This window comes from Apodemus sylvaticus, unplaced genomic scaffold, assembly GCF_947179515.1.
Source record: "Apodemus sylvaticus unplaced genomic scaffold, mApoSyl1.1 scaffold_489, whole genome shotgun sequence".
Classification (NCBI taxonomy): domain Eukaryota; kingdom Metazoa; phylum Chordata; class Mammalia; order Rodentia; family Muridae; genus Apodemus; species Apodemus sylvaticus.
The window spans coordinates 1-17,899 of NW_026263325.1; the positions used below are offsets into that span (position 1 = coordinate 1).

Sequence of the window (17,899 nt, forward strand, 5' to 3'; positions counted from 1 at the left end):
CCTGTAAGAATGGAAGGGAGAGGGAAAACTATGGAATTTTATTTTAACTAAAAACATATTAAAAAAATAAATCATCCAGGTGCAAAGCAAGCAAAAACCTGACTGAGATGTGGAAAGTTCGTAGATATTTCATATCTACAACATTAACACACAACTGTCTGGTTAATATGAACTCAACAGATGGGCAGTTAGGCATCTTTGAAGTCTACAGTCACTATATACTGTGAAAAGTAAATAGAGGGAGTTTCAGGTATTTTCACCCCTTTTAGAACAGAAAGTGAGTAAATGGTGTAGACTTGGAAAAAGTAGCAGTTGAGATCCTCCTCCTTCAGCATTCTAATTCCTTGGACTCTGGGTAAATGTGTGAGCTACCACACCCAGCTAAACATGATTCAGGAAATCCCTTGGGGTAGATTTGTCTGTTGAGAATGGCCAAGGTAGTAGTTCAATTTTTAATCCATTTAGATAATCCCACTTAGAGAAGCACTCCTATTGGAAGCTTTATTAAAAGTCACCAAGGGAGGAAGTGGGAGTGGTCTTTAGAGACTCTAAGCACAGTCCTGGGGCAAACCAGGTTTATTCTTTCCAGATCAGACACAGTGTGTTTCCAAACTTCAGTTCCAGGCACTGCTAGACCTATCACCCCCAAGCTCTGAGGATCTGATCTCAGAACTGAGCCAGTATTTATTGAATTGCTACCAAGCATTGATGAGCACCGGGATAATTGCTTGGGTAAGTACACAATTTACAAGAGAAAATTTCTTCATAGTTCCTATTTTTAACTAAATACAAACAGTTGTTTGCTTAGAAATTGGTTTTGCTATTCAGTGAAACCTATCTCAGTTTGCATTTGGATTTCTTTCTTGGGATATAATCTGGTTTAAGGTTGTAGATAATTTTATTTTTTATTTACTTATTTTGTTTTTTTCGAGACAGAGTTTCTCTGTATAGTCTTGGCTGTCCTAGAACTCATTCTGTAGACTAGGCTGGCCTTGAACTCAAGTAATCTACCTGCTTCTTTCTCACAAGTGATGGGATTAATCGCATGTGCCACCACAGCCTGCTTTTTTTTTTTTTTCTTTTTTTAGATAATTTTAAATTTATCATTATGGACATTTTAGTTGATCTGATGTATTGTATAGAGAGATAGTTTCATGATACTTTTCAATTTTGTTCATTGTCTAAATTCTAAAATATTTCAAGAGCATTCTATGCTTAACAAAAGCTCTGAATGGTTTAAAGACATTTAGGAAAGTAAAGAAGTAAAAACTCAATTTTCAGTAAAAGATTTTTAATATTTCTTCTGTTGTAAATTATACGAGGGAAGATCTCACAGTATAAATGGGTACTTAAGTGTATGACCATGGTAGAATTGGCTATTCCTCCTAGAGTTTGGTATGTTAGATTGGAATGTTACAGGTAATTAAAGTAGAGAACACTAACCACTCTCTTATTCAGAAGAGAGCATTCTGATTAAAATTAGATGCAATTTTTTATTTCTGTGTTTGATCTGTGTTATTTCTGTGTTCTTGTTTTGTAGCGAAATGTCTAATATACAGAAAAAAATCCCAAAGAAAAAAAAGATCATTAGTTAATTAAGGAAGGCAGCATTAAAGTACCAATGTTTTTGCTAATCTGACTGTTGATAATATTTGTACTGCAATTTGCATTACACAGAACACCAGCTAAAGTCATTTGATTCCATACGTGTCTAACTGCAGAAGCTTAATTATTTTGACAAAATTTGCCTAAATCAAACCGATTCTTTCTTTCTCTCTCTCTTTCTTTCTTTCTCTCTTTCTTTCTTTCTTTCTTTCTTTCTTTCTTTCTTTCTTTCTTTCTTTCTTTCTTTCTTTCTTTCTTTCTTTCTTTCTTTCTTTCTTTCTTAATTTCTTTCTCTCTTTCTTTCTTCCTTTCTTTCTTTCTTCCTTCCTTCCTTCCTTCCTTTCTTCCTTCCTTTATTTCTTTCTTTCAATTTTTCTTTCTTTTCTTTACTTTTTTCTTATTTGGTTTTTCAAGACATGGTTTCTCTTTGCAGCCCTGGCTGCCCTGGAGCTCAATCTGTTGACCAGGCTGGCCTTGAATTCAGAAATCCACGTGTCTCTGCCTCTACCTCACAAGTGCTAGGATTAAATGCATGCACCTCCACTGATGGGCCTGAGATTATTTCTACATGTAAAAGTTAAGAAATGGGAAATGTGTACCTGTTAGATAACCAAGTCTCACATAAACATGAGAGTTTCATTTATGCCTCAAGATTTCTTCCCAAAAAACTCAAGGCAGGAGTTGTGTTTGGGGAAAATAAACAAGTGTCTGCAAAGAATTGCCCCTGTCCTGGAGGCATGGCTCGGCAGTTTAGAGCATAGACTTCTCTTCCAGAAGTCCTGAGTTCAATTCCCAGGAACGACAACCATCTGTAATGGGGATCTGATGCCCTCTTCTGGTGTATCTAAAGACAGTGCAGTGTACTAACATATATAAAAAATAAATAAATATTTAAAAAAAAAAAGAATTCCCCTTGTGTTCAACTTGAGGGGAGCATGATTGCTATAGAAATGACCTGATATATTTGTGAAAAGCTATTTGATTAGATTCATTCAGTTGAGAAGAGCCACACTAAATGTTGGTGAGATCATTCCTCCAGCCCATGGCTTGAAGGCTTCTCATCCCAATCCTTTGTTCTTTGCTTCCTGATTTTGGAAGTCATGAGAACAGCTGCCTTGAGCTCCTGCCACGATTTCTTCCCCACCATGATATCCTTGAAGTAGGAGACAGCATAAATTCTTATTATTTTAGGCATTTTTGTAGCAGAAAGAAGAGAAGTGAGTGATATTTCCCATGAAGATTTAAGGGTTGGGGCAGTCAAATCTGAATAATAAGACAGTAATAGTCAGATACCAAACAAAAGTATTTAGTAGAGAAGGCATGCAGTAATGTGTATTTTATGGAATAGACAACAAATGAAGGAGCTGTTTACTCACATGCCTGCAGTAAAAGGCTGGCCTATGGACCAGAAGGACTTGGATCACTCCTCAATATGGTATTTCTTTCTGTATAACAATGAAGAGGAATGTCTCTGGCCTTTAAAAACATAACAATTTGGCTGAAGTCTTCAGTAAGAATGTACATGGTAGATCTAAAATGGTGTCAGGCAATACGTAGGGGAAAGTTCTTGGGGAAAGATAAAATATAAAAAAGTCTTTATTGCCATAATCAGAATTCAATCACAAGTTAAATCAAATTTTGTCTAGTCTCTTACTCCTCTCTGGTCCAATAATAATAATTCTACTTTTTTCCCCTCAGAAAAATGGACATTTTGCAAACCTCCCAGGAAACACTCACTTGCTTGATTTGCCGGGGCATCTTTATGGATCCAGTCTTCTTAAGGTGTGGCCATACTTTCTGCAAGGCCTGTCTCATCCTTTCTTCAGAAGATATCAGAATCCCAGACCTCTGCCCTACATGTAGGGAACCATCCCATCGGATGTTCATAAATAATATCACTATGAAGACACGGGTATCTAATGTGAGAGAACAGAGGATCATGAAGTATTTGAATTCTGACGATCACAAGTGTGTGATCCACAAGGAGAGAAAGATAAAATTCTGTGGTGAGAGCAGGGCCCTCCTCTGTCAATTGTGTTCTGACTCCCAGGATCACAGAGGTCACAGACACTGCACCATTGAACTGCGTGTTACAAAGCAAATGGTAAGCGATGCTTATAGAAAAAAAAAAAAAAAGGATGAGAGCTTTGGAGAGGGAGGCTTAACACACCACAGGGAGAGGCTTGTCCTGGTTCTTAGGAATCCATTGTACTCCAAATCTTGGCACTTTTTCAAGAGGGAATGAGGGATGACTATAAAATGTAAACATTCCTTGAGAGGTGCATAAGTATAAATTTCATTTTTAGTCACATGATTCATTATATTCATGTCACTGAAAATTATAATTGTTCTAAATTTACATCTTTAAAAAGTCCTTGTGACATGAGACTAAAATCCCAAAACTACATTGGAATGAGCTGGTTAGAAGGATGTGGGGATCCCAATCAAATGCTATTTATCCATCACTTTACTTGAGCACAGGGTGGTTGTGTTTTGTTATTCTATGTTCTGAAAACTAAAGTTCAATATTTACTAAAAATAAAAATAAACAGCACTGTGATCCTTCTACCACCTCTATATTAATTTTGTTCAGTGCTAGAGTTTCTCTGTTAGATAACTCATTATTTATCTAATGATGATATTTACTAATTAATGAATTAATTTATATATTACAGCTGAAACTTGAAAAGCAAATGGCATCCTTATTGCAGAAGATCCAAGATCAGCAGGAGAATGTGAATGCAGAGAGGAGAACAATTCCTGGATGGTTGGTGGGTATGAGCCTGATGTGTAAAGTCAACCAGACGCAGATATCTTGCAAACTTGGTCATTCACAATTGGAGGATCAGACATGGGAGATGATGCTAGGAAATGTTTTTTTGTTAACCCTACATTCTTAAAGGCAAAATCCAATTTTGAATACACAGAGAACGGCTTGGCCATGTGGCAGAAAAGTTTGATATTAATGGGTGTTTTCTGAGTGTTTAGCAGAGTACATCAGACTGAATGACTCCATTTGGAATTTCAGTTACTATGTATGTGCAAAGTTGCATTTTTTTCCTTTCCTTTTTTTTTTCCTTTTTTGATTTTTTGAGACAGTGTTTCTCTGTGAATCCTTGGCAGTCCTGGAATTTAACCTGTAGTCCAGGCTGTCCTCAAATTCAGAAATCTGCCTGCTGGGATAAAAGGTGTGTACTACCACTGCCTGGCCCAAAGTTGCGTTTTAGAGTGAATATATTATGAATCAAAATCTTTTTTTCCCAGATATCTCAGAAACTCATTTAATAGAAGAAAATGGTAAGGGAAAAGGATGGATTTGTTTACTACTGCTATTAATAACAAAGTATAATAATATAATTGACATTTTCTGAAAAGTGGGGACAGTAAATTAGTGTGTGCAGCACCCTGATCGGATCCTGTAGTTGAATTTAAACATAGAAGAACTCAGTGGAGAGGACCAAATACTCTCTAGATGTGATCTAGCATGTTCTTTTTCCTTCAGGACTATATAACCCTACGGGAGGAAATGATCAGGTCAGAGTATAGCAAACTATATCCACCCCTCGAAGAAGAAGAGAATCAATATATGGCATGTATGAAAAAATCAAAGTAACATTATTGTAGAAGAGTTTAAGAAAAGTGAAGCCATGATGGTCCACAAGAGGAGTCAACTAATAGAAATGTATCAGGAGCTGATTGCCATGTCCCAGAAGCCATATGAGGTGTTGCTGCTGCAGGTAAGCATGGAAGAGTGCTTGAAACAGATTGATTATTTGAGGCCCACACCTGTGACTGTTACATTTGAGATTCCTTTCTATATCCCCTGTACTTATTATCAGGCTTTAAGAAAAATCTGGAGAGATAATTTCTGTAATAACCTAAAAAGAGCAAGCTTGTTGACATTGTGTCAGCAGATTCCATATGGAATATCTCATTTATTTGTTTTTGTAGCTTGTGTCTTTGAAACACCAAATTAAGTGATTCTTGTTACCAAACACTCCATTTTACCTCCCCTTGGATGTTAGTGCAGTTTAAGGTAGTCTACCATAAGTTTGTTCTGTTTGAAAGCTGTGTTTTTGAGCTTTCTTTGGGAGGTGGGGGATTTGGTATATGTTCTTCTTTTGTGGTGCACAATGGCCTGGGATTCACAGGATTCCAGAGACCTAAACCTAAAATTCTAAGATTACAGATATGAGGCACCATGTAGGGGTTAGGCCTCAGTTTTGAAGTACCCTTAATGAAAGTTTCCTATGCTTTGTGTACAAGATCAATGAAAGCCCTATTTACAGACAGCTGCTTGTTACAAAGCAGTGTATAACTCCTACCCATATGCTTCTCAAATATTCTCACAGCCTGATTTCATTAAAAATTCATCCCATTGTGCTAATCAACTTCATTGGCATTATCCTGGGACTTGAAAATACATTTGCAGGGTGAATCAGTGTAGTGATGACTGAATTTTCTTTATATATGGTTCTTCTTGTTAAGCATCAATTTCCATGTGTGCAAAATGTAGAAGACAATGATTCAGAATTGCCAGTTAAATTTCAGTAAATATTACTTACTGGCTAAGTAATTAAGAAAGGGTGAAGAAGGCCCAATGGTTAACTTTAAAGGACTATGGTTAAATGGTGAAGACAACACACAATGAATTAAAATTATATGGTTCAAATGCTGTGAAGGTCATATATATATATATATATATATATATATATATATATATATATATATATATATATATGAGATTGTGAGAAGACAAAGAAAGGGGCCTTTCCAGCTCTAAAATTATGACAATGACAGTACCTGAGGAATTCTAAACTCTAAGTAAACAACCTGCATTTCATTAAGATATTTAGGACAATGTACACAGAATACCATTAAGCCCCTGAATTAAATACCATTTTCTGTATTTCCAAAGCCTATATTATTATGTCTTCATTTTTTACAATAAAAATGGTATTGCTTGTTGACAATAAGTCACTTATTGTTGATGTCAAGAGGGATGTGTAAGACTCCAGAATAAAACCCTCAAGTCCTCATTCCATGCTTTAAGCACTGTGTTATCTGTATCATAGTAATAAGCTTGGTCCTGAGATTGTCCAGTTCTTGCCAAATAAGGAAGTGGGAAGTTTTCTAAAGACAAAATAAACTCTTATATTATTCTTATTCTGTCTCCATTGCTCCACTGCTGACTGCAGTAACTAACAATATAAACCAGTAGGTGTTTGTTGAATATATTTTAATTTTTATGTGGAATGTTGAAGGGAACAAATTTATAAACAGAGAAGGAAAAGAAAGAAAAAAAAAACTTTATGGGCTGGGGAGTTGACTCAGTGGTTAAGAGCACTAACTGCTCTTCCAGTAATCCTGAGTTCAATTCCCAGCAACCACATGGTAGCTCACAACTGTCTGTAATGGGATCTAATGCCCTCTTCTGGTGTGTCTGAAGGGAGCAACCTTATACTCAAATACATAAAATGAATAAATTAGTCTCTAAAATAAATCTTTATGTATATATAGAAATACATTGTAGGCTGTTTCTTCAGATATCTTCCCTTGTTTTGTTTGCAGGATTTGGATGACTGGTTCAGAAGGTGAGTTTAATCCTCAGTGTAAACCAGGATACTATGAACTATCATTCAAAGCTGGACAAGCCTTCTTAGCAATTTATAGATATACTTTACATAGAAAATATTTGTTTATGGATGATGACTTTGGGATTGTTTTCATGGATATGAAGCCTGTTTGCCTTCACCAGACAGTGTCTTTTCTTTTTCCCTATGAATGAAGTGTGTATGTAATGGGGTTGAGCTAAAATTTGTTGTTTTCAAATCCCAATCATTGAGGCCCATGGGCTGTACTTTCCTGGTAGTAGAAGAAAAGGGCTGGAAGCATAGGGAAGAGGTTGGTAACAGGAAGGGCTTCAGAAAGAGCATCTAAGAGGAAACCACCCTGTCTCCTGACCATGGGCTTTCTTTAATACCAGAAAATATTCTGTGTGAAAAATGTTCAGGTAAGTGTTTCCTTTTCTCAATTTGGTTTGTTAGGAATCCCTAAGTGAGTGCACATGTGTGCGGGACACAGGAGCACTCTCAGGAGCCTGTCCTCTCCCTTCACCATTGGTTCCTGAGATTGAACTTCACTTGTAAATTTGTATGACAAAGGTTTTAATACTTGGATCCTAGTGAAGATTTCTCCTCATCACTGGGGTGATATCTGTAGTACATGCCAATCAATGTCTTCTCCTTGCAGGAGTGAGTCAGTGCCGCTGACACAGTGTGTGAAACCAAAACTCAGTGCCCATCCCAATACTGGGCTGGCAGCAAGGTTCAACCGCTTCCAAGGTGAGTGTCAGCAGTGATATAATTAATGTCCAGAGGTGCCCTTGAACTGTGAGATAACATTTGTACAATGAATATTTTAATTCCCTAAAAAGATTGGTCTAGTTAAGCCACATTGTAATCATATTTAGGCAGAAGGTCATTTTACAAGCAAAGATTAATGAATACTAATTTAATGATGTACATGATTCAGGCTGAAAAATATAGTTTCATTTGTTCTTTGAGACACACAGAATGATTAATTCAGGACAGTTTAATATATATTAAGCCATTAAAATATCTGTATGTTTTTATTAAATATTTATGCTATTGAATATTTTTTTTATTTTGGAGATAATATTTCTCTTTGTATCCCTGGCTATCATGGGACCAGCTCTATAAACCAGACTTGGTTTGGACTCACAGAGATCCACCTGCCTCTGGCTCTGGAATGCTTTAATTAATGACATATGAAACCATGCTCAGCTATCAGTTGAATTTTTAAAGTGTATTATAGTCCATAGATTAAAAATTTACAAGATATCGTGGCACCACCTTGTAACCCCAATATTAAAAACATGGCATCAGGAGGATTGCCCAAGAGTTTTAGGCCAGATAAATTGACATAGTGAGTTCCAGGCTAGTCAAGAGTATATAGCAAGAAATCCTATCTCAAAGAAACTACGGAAATGATCACAAAAAAGTCATCTATCACATGCAATAAAAAATAGAACAAAGCCTGGGGTAGTGGCACACGCCTGCAATCCCAGCACTCTTGGAGGCAGAGGCAGGCAGATATCTGAGTTCAAGGCCAGCCTGGTCTGTAAAATGAGTTCCAGGACTGCCAGGAGTATACAGAGAAACCCTGTTTTGAAAAATCTAAAATCCATAAATACAATAATAATAATAGTAGTAGTAGTAGTAGTAATGATAATAGTAATAACAATGACGATGATGATAATAAAAAACAAGTTGAAAAGACATGGGGCAATCTGAATCACACTGCCAGACCAAATATGGATTGTAACATCACAGGGAAAGAATATCAGAGCAACCAGGATTTACTTAAATGCGGACAATTGCTACTAGGGAGCAACTGCTAATGCATGCTTAGATTTATCGTACAAATCTGCATAGTGGGATGAAAATCAAAACCATAAGATGAAAGCAATCATGACCTATGACTTAGGAATAACTTTTCATGGAGACCCAGGGGTACAGCCTTCAGGGGTCCTCATTACACTGAACACAGCTTGCTTGCCCAGTGTAACTAAAGCCCCTGACAGAACTGTGCAGTTCTGTGCTGTGGCCTCCACCTTTGCAGCTTCTACAGATTTTCAAAGCAGTTTTCATTATGTGCTCATTATGTTTCTTTGGGAAACCACTTGACTTTGATTTACCTGGGCTATACCTACACTTCCTGTCTTAGGCTTTCTATTTTTAAAACCCAGAAAATGTCTAGGGACCCCTCTCTCTGTCAACTGACAAATGTAAATATTTGTTTTAACGAAAATGTTGTCTTTTCCCACAGTGAAAATTTTCTTTCAAAATTTAGTCCTGTTCAACTGCCAGCCAAGACAACTTTTTAATTTCAGAAGACTCAGCTTTAGACATCACAATGACTATCCATTTCTGGATGTACCTGGATCTTATCGTACTTCCTGGGGAACAGAGAGCTTTACCACTGGAAAATATTACTGGGAACTGGATTTAAAGGACCATGAGCAATGGGCTGTAGGGGTCTGTTACAATTTCTGGTTGAGAAACTTTAATATTGGATCTGAAGGTGCATTTCTTCTTGTGTGTTTGAAGGACGGTGATGTTTACAATCTTCTCACCACCTGCCCATCATTGCACCACTATATAGAGAAGCCAGCTGGCCGGGTCGGTGTGTTCCTTGATTGTGAGGGTGGATTTGTGAGTTTCCTGGATGTAGCCAAGAGTTCCCTTATATACAGCTACTGCCCTAGAAATTTCGGTTACACTGTAAGGCCATACTACTGTACCATCTACACATGATCATAGGAAGCCATATCTAGTATGCTAGCGCCTTTCTATGGTAATGGGTCCTCCCTTTATTGTGATTAAATATTGTGATAATTTGCATATGCTTTTCCCAGGGAGTGTCACTATTAGAAGGTGTGACCATGTTGGAGTATGAGTGTCACTGAGTGTGTGGGCTTTAAGACCCTCATCCTAGCCTTATGGAAGCCAGTCTTCTACTAGCAGCCTTCAGATGAAGATGTAGAATCCTCATCTCTGCCTGTATCATGACTGCCTAGATGTTGCCTTGCTCCCAATTTGATGATTATGGATTGAAGCTCTGAACCTGTAAGCCAGCCCCAATTAAATATTGTCCTTTTTAAAACTTGCCTTGGTCCTGGCGTCTGTTGACAGCAGTCAAAACCTAATTAAAACAAATATCACAATGATATTAAATGTAAAAGATGGGTGAGTGCTTTCTTCTTATCTGTGGCCCACATGTTCCTCCCAGAATAGTTAATTTCACAGTGGGTACTGCTTTCCTTTGTTTTTACATACTTGTAAGAATTATTAATTAGAATCTAAGATCTACTGTAGAATTAGAAATTTAAGTGTGCTCAGGATACAAAGGAGGATTCCAGGACTATTAAAATATTATGTATCTGTGCGATTCTAACTTAATGGTGTCAAGCAGAGAAACAAAGATATACTATAGGCAGTTTTGTTGATCAATAAAAGCTTGAATCACTATTTGTTCTAAATAAATATAATTATGTGCTATCTGTGATTGATAAAGCTATGCTTTCATCCTTCAGAGAGAAGGGATTTTTTTTTCTAGAAAAAAAAAAAAAACAAGTTTCCCCCTCTTCTTTCACTTTCATTATTTTACAGCTGATTTATTTTGGGGACACACTTGAAAAATGTTAATTAATGGTCCCCAACATAAAACAGCTTTAAATATCGAATATTCTTCCAGTCTCTGAGAGCACACAAATATTTTCTGACATTCAAAAGCTGGAATCCTCTTCTAGAAACCTCTCATTGGTGGTTTGCTAGAGTGTCCTGTGCACCTGAGAATGCTAAGAGAAGGAGATTGTAATGTCCATCTAAGGCTACTTTCTTTCATCATCCTAGACTTTCAGAAATGAATTCTCAAATTTTTGCCTTCCTTTTGGTTAGCCAGTATGGTTCCCTCTGTCTTTCTCATGTTGTTCCTAAAGGCTTAATCTAAGTTACACTTCTTAATATCCCAACATATGGATAATTTACTGCATTGAACATTTCTTTGTTCACATAGAGTTTGACTCATGTGATGCCAATGCTCTGACCAGAATATTACACCAAGGACTATACAGAGGCCTGAGAAATTAGAGTGTCCCTTTAAGAGTCTTATTGCAAATATTATTTTAGAAACACAGTAGACATAAGAAATGCCACGTGTTGACTACTTGGCCAGCACCAGGTATTTGAGAAGAATAATCAACAATAGTGCAGTTCAATAAGATCTCAAAATATAGAGACATTAAGCTCAAAGAGGATGAGTTGTTTTCTCTGGAATTTTTTTTGGAGGGAGGTGTTTGAGACAGGGTTTCTCTGTATAGCTCTGGCCCGAGAACTTACTCTGTAGATCAGGCTCTCCTGCAACTCAAAAAACCACCTGCCTCTGCCTCCCAAGTGCTGGGATTAAAGGCCCATGACACCACTGCCTGGCTGTGTTTTGTGTTTCTAATGTGCTCATTTCTATTAGGAAAAGGAAAAGCAAATGTTAGTGTTGCATTTATATAATGTACAGAATTCTGGAGGATCTCTAAATTCCCAAATTTCCTGAAAGTTTTTTCCACTCATAAAACATCACTTTTGATATATCAACAATGCAACATCTTCATATCTAACACTTGTCTAACACTCAGGAAATTTTGCAGAAGAGGCAGATACACCATACCATCCAAATCACCAGAACACCTCAAAATATTCACACAAATGAAGAGGGTGTAGAAGGAGAGTTCATGGGTGAATAATCAATATATGAAGTTGCCGTAAATTAATAAAAGTGAGGGAAAATAAAAATCACAATAGAACAGTCACAGCAACTCAGTGACATATCTGCTGTTCCAAGCTCCTCAAATGTAATTTTGCTGCAGGCAAAAGGCCTTCATCTTAGACACATTTAGAGCATTATAGAGTATAGATCCTTTCTTATTTAACTATTGTGGTCTTTTGAATTCATATGTAATAAGGTAAAATACAAAACTATATGTGTGTATATATAAGTATATATGTAAGTATATATATATACTTATATATGTATATATACATATACATATGTATATGTATATATACATATGTATATGTATATATACATATATACATATATACATATATATTTTTAAAATTTATTCTTAAATAAAATACAGGCAGATCATATCCTCTCCTTCAATTTTTCCCAGACAAAGGCTGGGCAAGGGAGACCTGTAGAAGGAAATGGATTTTAAGAGCAGACAAAAGAGTCAGACCTCTATCCACTGTTAGGAGTCCTACAAATCCACAAGCTAAAAGCCATAACATGCAGAGGACCTAAGCACAGACCAATGCTCCAGGATTGCTGCTTCTGTCTCTGTGAACCCCCAGAATCCCTACTTGGTTGATTCTGTGGGATGTATTATCCTAATGTCCTTGACTCCTCTGGCTCTTATAATTCTTCCTCAACTTGCATGGGATTCCTTGAACTCCTAGTTGAGAGACCTAATGGAGTACTCCAATTTGGGCTCTCTCTCTACCTATTGAATGGCTGTGAGTCTTTACATTGGCTCTCATCAACTTCTAGGGAAAGTGTCTCTGATGATTATTGAACTAGGCCCCAATCTATGAGTATAGCAGAATACCACTAGGAATCATTTCATTGACTTATTTTTCTTACCCTAGGTCCTTGGCTATCCAGACCCCAGTTCTTCATTTTCCACATAGTGTCAGGCATGGCTCCCACTCTTGTGGGCTTAGAGTTAGACCAGTCACTATTTGGCCACTCCCAAAAGTTCTTCTCCATTGCCCCAGCACATCTTTCTGGCCAGATACATTGTAGGTCTAAGGACTGTATCTGGGTTCATGTTGCAGTACCACCACTGTATGTAGTTATGGAATATGGCTGGTCCAGACTCTATATCCTCCATTGATAAAATGGTCTTTAGGCACACCTTTGTAGATTCCAGGGAATTTCAATTTCACTAGCGGTCTAAATCAGCTCCAAATGTCATCCATTTCCAGTTGTCTCTCCCATACTCTCCCTTCAGTCCTCCTTGAGAACTTGATCACTCCTGTTCCCATCCCTACCTGCCCTAGTCTCCCCTCAAATGTATCCTAATTACCCCTTATAAGTGACATACCTTTGTCCCTGGTAGAGCCCTCTTTGTTAATTGGCCTCTCTGGGATGGTGGACTGCAGCATGATTATCAGTTACTTAAGAACTAATATTCATTTATAATTGAGTGTACACCATGCTAGTTTTTCTGGATCTGTGTTACCACATTCAGGGTGTTTTTCTCTAATTCCATCTATTTTCCTGCAAATTTCATAATGTCATTTTAAAAAATAGGTGTGTAATATTCCATATTATAAAAGTACCACTTTTATGGAGAGAAGTGTCTGTGCTTCTTGTTGTTGTGTTACTCATGGTGAGCAGTGGTGTTTCTCATGTAAAGCATGGGTAAATTTGTCAGAGTAAGTGGAAATGAAGATGCTTGTTGAGAAGAGAAAGAAAAATGTGCCAAGGGAGCTCAACAGACTTAAAAGTATTCTCAGAGTTGATGGTGATGCTTTAATGAAAGTCGTTGAAGAAATTTAAACTGTGGTGGTACCCAAATATTGCCAGGAGTAAGTGCAGTGTGACATGGATGATGAAAAGGATGATATGAAAATGGAAACTGAAATTAAGAGGAACAGAAAGACTCTGGACCTGCATGGACAGTACCCAATGTGGATAAACCAGAGGAAAAGAAAAATACTGAAGGCCAAGAGAGAATAGAAACAGGGGAAATGCAGACCATTAAAGGCTGAAAACATTGCCAGACTTGGTGCACCCCTTTAATCCCAGTACTCGCGGCAGAGGCAGGTGTATCTCTGAGTTCAAGGACAACCTGGTCTACAGAGCAATTTCAAGACACCCACGGCTCTTTTATACAGAGAAACCCTGTCTCAAAAAAAAAAAAAAATTCAACCCCCCCCCAAAAAAAACAAGCAAACAAACAAAAAAAAACAGAAGCTATTTGTTTTCAGTTAGGATTTAGTTATGTAAGTCACAACCAAAATAACTCATTTCTGTTAGAAATGTGAATAAAATATCTTTGGTGATGAAAGACTATTATGCTGAGCTTGTGATTGGATACAGCCAAGATACTGAGTATCGTGAGCATTAGTGTGGTCATACTTATTTGATGTTACAAAATGGCCATTATACTAAGTGCCCAAACATGCTCATATCAACAAAGTTTGGGCAGAAAGCTATTATGCTGTCACATTAAAAAACAGGGTATCAAGGGCCTGAGGAAGACTCAACTTGTTTCTTGTTGGATGGCTCAAAACCAGCTCCCTCTCAACAGGGGATATGCCCACTTGTGTCCTTCACTGGCACCCACATTAATATATACAAGTTTCCACTAATAACTAAATAACTAAGAAATAAATAATACCTAAAATATTCTTTAAAAGGACATCAGTAATTGTACAAGTAGTACTTATTTGAAGTGTTTATTTTTCAGTAATTCATAATAAATGATATTTTGCATGTAAATAAAAGCACCACATTTAATTTATCCAATCTTCATTTGAGGGAAATTTAATGTTGCTTCCAGTTTTGGGCTATTATGAATAAAGCCACTTTGAACATACCTGAGCAAGTGTTTTTCTGATAGTATAGTGTACCCTTTGGGTAAATGCCCATTAGTGGTAGAGCTGGGTCTTGAGAGATCAGTTTCCAGTTTTCTGAGGAACTATATTGATTTCCATAATGCTTGTACAAGTTATTACAGTTGCCAGAGATAGTTGTTCTGACCCACAAGACAGTCAACAGGGTCCTGGAACCACCTAGGCAACGGCGAGAGATAAGACAGACACAAAAGAACTGGACAGCAAGTCTGAAACCCAAATCAAGGTGTTTTGATTTACATTTCCCTGATAGCTGAGGATGTTGAGCATTTAAGTGTTTCTCAGATATTTGTAATTCCTCCATCTTTAGTTTTCACACAAGGCCTTATAAAGGCAAGCAAGCAGGTGTAAGGAGGTGTGAAGGGGGAAAGTCATTGTATTTGGGGAACAATCTCAGGGGGTTCGCATCATATCTCAGGAACAGTTTCTCATAATTGTCTCTCAGGGTCTCAGCTAAGGTTTGGCATGTACAGTAGGAACTTGGCATCATATTTCGATCATGAGGAGGTGAAGTGGAAAGGAGTTGCTATGGTAACCTAAACAAAGGTGAGCTTCCTTTGTTCAAGCCCACACTGGTAAGCTCTGTACTTACTGACCATCTAGCTTACTTGGCTAACCTTTAAACTAGTACATTTCCTCCTAAAGGCAGCCTAGGGAAAGCAAGCTAGAAATGGCTGACAGGAGGGAATTGTTGAGATCTCTGTGAGAATGGCTCCTGGCAGATAGTGGTTTGTTCCCCTAATCACCAGCATGACAGGTATAGGATGGAATCTCAAAGGTGTTTTGATTGGCATTTCCCTGATAGCTGAGGATGTTGAGCGTTTAAGTGTTTCTCAGATATTTGTAATTCCTCCATTGAGAATTCTCTGGTACACGTGTGTTCCATTTTATAATTGGACTATTTAGTTTGTTGATGACAAGTTTCTTGAGTTTTTCATATATTTTAGATATTAGCCCTCTACTGAATGTTGAGTTGGTGAAAATCTTTTTCTATTCTAAAGGCTGCCATTTTATCCTATTGATGGTGTACTTTGCTATATACAACCTTTTCAGTATCATGAGGGGCCATTAGTTAATCATTGTTTGTAGTACCTGTTCTACTGGTTTTATGTTTAAGAAGTTGTTTTCTGTGCCAATGAGTTCAAGCCTTTCCCCCACTTTCTCTTCTATCAGGTACAGTGTATTTTGTTTTATATTGAGGTCTTCAATGCACTTGGTCTTGAGTTTTACATAGGGTCGTGGATATGGATCAATTTGCATTCCTCTACAGGTTCAGATCCAAATAGATTAGCACTATTTGTTGAAGGTGTTTTCTTTTCACCATTATGAATTTCTGCCTTTTGTATCAATAATCAGGATTCAATGTGTGTATGGATTTTTTACTGCGTCTTTGATTTGATTCCACTTATCAATCTGTTTTTAATGTCAATACCATGAGTGTTTTTCCCATTCATTAATTAATTGATCAATTAACTTTGTGTCCCAACTTCATCTTCCCCTCCCTCTTATCCTCCCATTCTCTCCTTACTTCCCCTTCTACTATCCTTCATCCCCTTCTTCTCAGAAAAGAAGACTCCCATGGATATTAACCCTCATTGGCATATCACAATGGAGTAAGACTAGTCACATCTTCTTCTATTGAGGCTAGACAAGGCAGCCCAATTAGGAGGCAGGTAGCTCAGGACAGCAACAAAGTCACTAACATCCCATGCTCTGGCATGGTCCCTATGAACAACAAGCTGCATATCTGTTACATATATGCAGAGGGCCTAAGTTCCATTGATGTTCTCTGTTCAGTGGTTCTGGTCAGTGATTCTGTAGGTTTTCCTGTAGTGTCCTTGACTTGTTGGCTCCCTCAGTCTTTCCTCCCTGCCTTACACAGAATTCCTCAAGGTCTACCTAATGTTTCACTGTGGGTCTCTGCATCTGTTTCCAGATGAGAGTTATGCTAGGCACCTATCTGCAAGTAGGGCCATATATGATTAATAGTGTCAGTGGACTTTCCCTCATGTCATGAGTCTTTCTTCCTTTTCTTTCTTCCTTTCCTTTCTTCCTTCCTTCTTTCCTTCCTTCCTTCCTTCCTTCCTTCCTTCCCTCCTTCCGTCTTTCCTTTCTCTCTTTCTTTGTTTTGGTTTTTTGGCTTTGGTTTTTTGAGACATGGTTTCTCTGTATAGCTCTGGCTGTCCTGGAACTCAGTCTACAGACCAGGCTGGCCTCAAACTCAGAAATCCACCTGTCCCTGCCTCCCAGAGTGCTGGGATTACAGGTGTGTGCCACCAACACCCATCAGGATGATCTTTTCTAGATTCATTGATTTGTCTACATATTTAATGGTGTCATTGTTTTTAATATTTGAGTAATATTCCTTTATGATAAGGTACCACATTTTCTTTATCCATTTTTTGTTTTTTTTCAGTTTCTGCTTATTGTGAATAAAGCTACTAAGAACATATATGAGCAGGTGTCCTTATGGTTTGATAGAGCATCTTTTTGTTTGTTTGTTGGTTTTTTGAGACAAGGTTTCTCTGTGTGGCCCTGGCTGTCCTGGAACTCACTCTGTAGACCAGGTTGGCCTCGAACTCAGAAATATGCCTGCCTCTGCCTCCCAAGTGCTGGGATTAAATGTTAGAGCATCTTATTTTTGCATACCCAGGAGTGGTATACCTGGGCCTTGAGATAGTTCTATTTCCACTTTTCTGAGAAACTACCAAATTGATTTTCAAATCATCTGCACAAGTTTTCATTTTCACCAGCAATGGAGGGGTGTTCTCTTTGCTCCACATCTTTTCCAGGATGAACTGCAACTTAACATTTTTTCTCATCCATTTTGATGAATGTGAAGGTGAAATCTGAGTCCATTTGATTTATCCTTACCTGATAACTAAGGATGTACATTTCTTTAAGTGCTTCTCAGACATTTAAGATTTATCTGTTGAGAATTCTGTTTGGGTCTGAACACTAATTTTTTGTAAATTTAATTTTATTTCTTTAATTATTCCCTTTACATCCCACTTACTACTACCCTCCTAGTGACCCCATCTCAAATCCTGCCTCCATCCCCTGTCACTTTTTCT

The 17,899-nt window shown here is 37.6% G+C and overlaps 1 protein-coding gene across 1 annotated transcript; it reads left to right on the plus strand.

The window, feature by feature from the left end:
* Positions 1 to 3,307: 3,307 nt before the first annotated feature.
* On the plus strand, positions 3,308 to 9,944 carry LOC127676168 (tripartite motif-containing protein 43C-like). The gene is given in 7 exon segments (XM_052172116.1): positions 3,308 to 3,709; positions 4,281 to 4,376; positions 5,108 to 5,203; positions 5,205 to 5,342; positions 7,177 to 7,199; positions 7,858 to 7,949; positions 9,457 to 9,944. Coding segments are annotated over 7 exon segments (1,335 nt in total).
* The last annotated feature ends 7,955 nt before the right edge of the window (positions 9,945 to 17,899 follow it).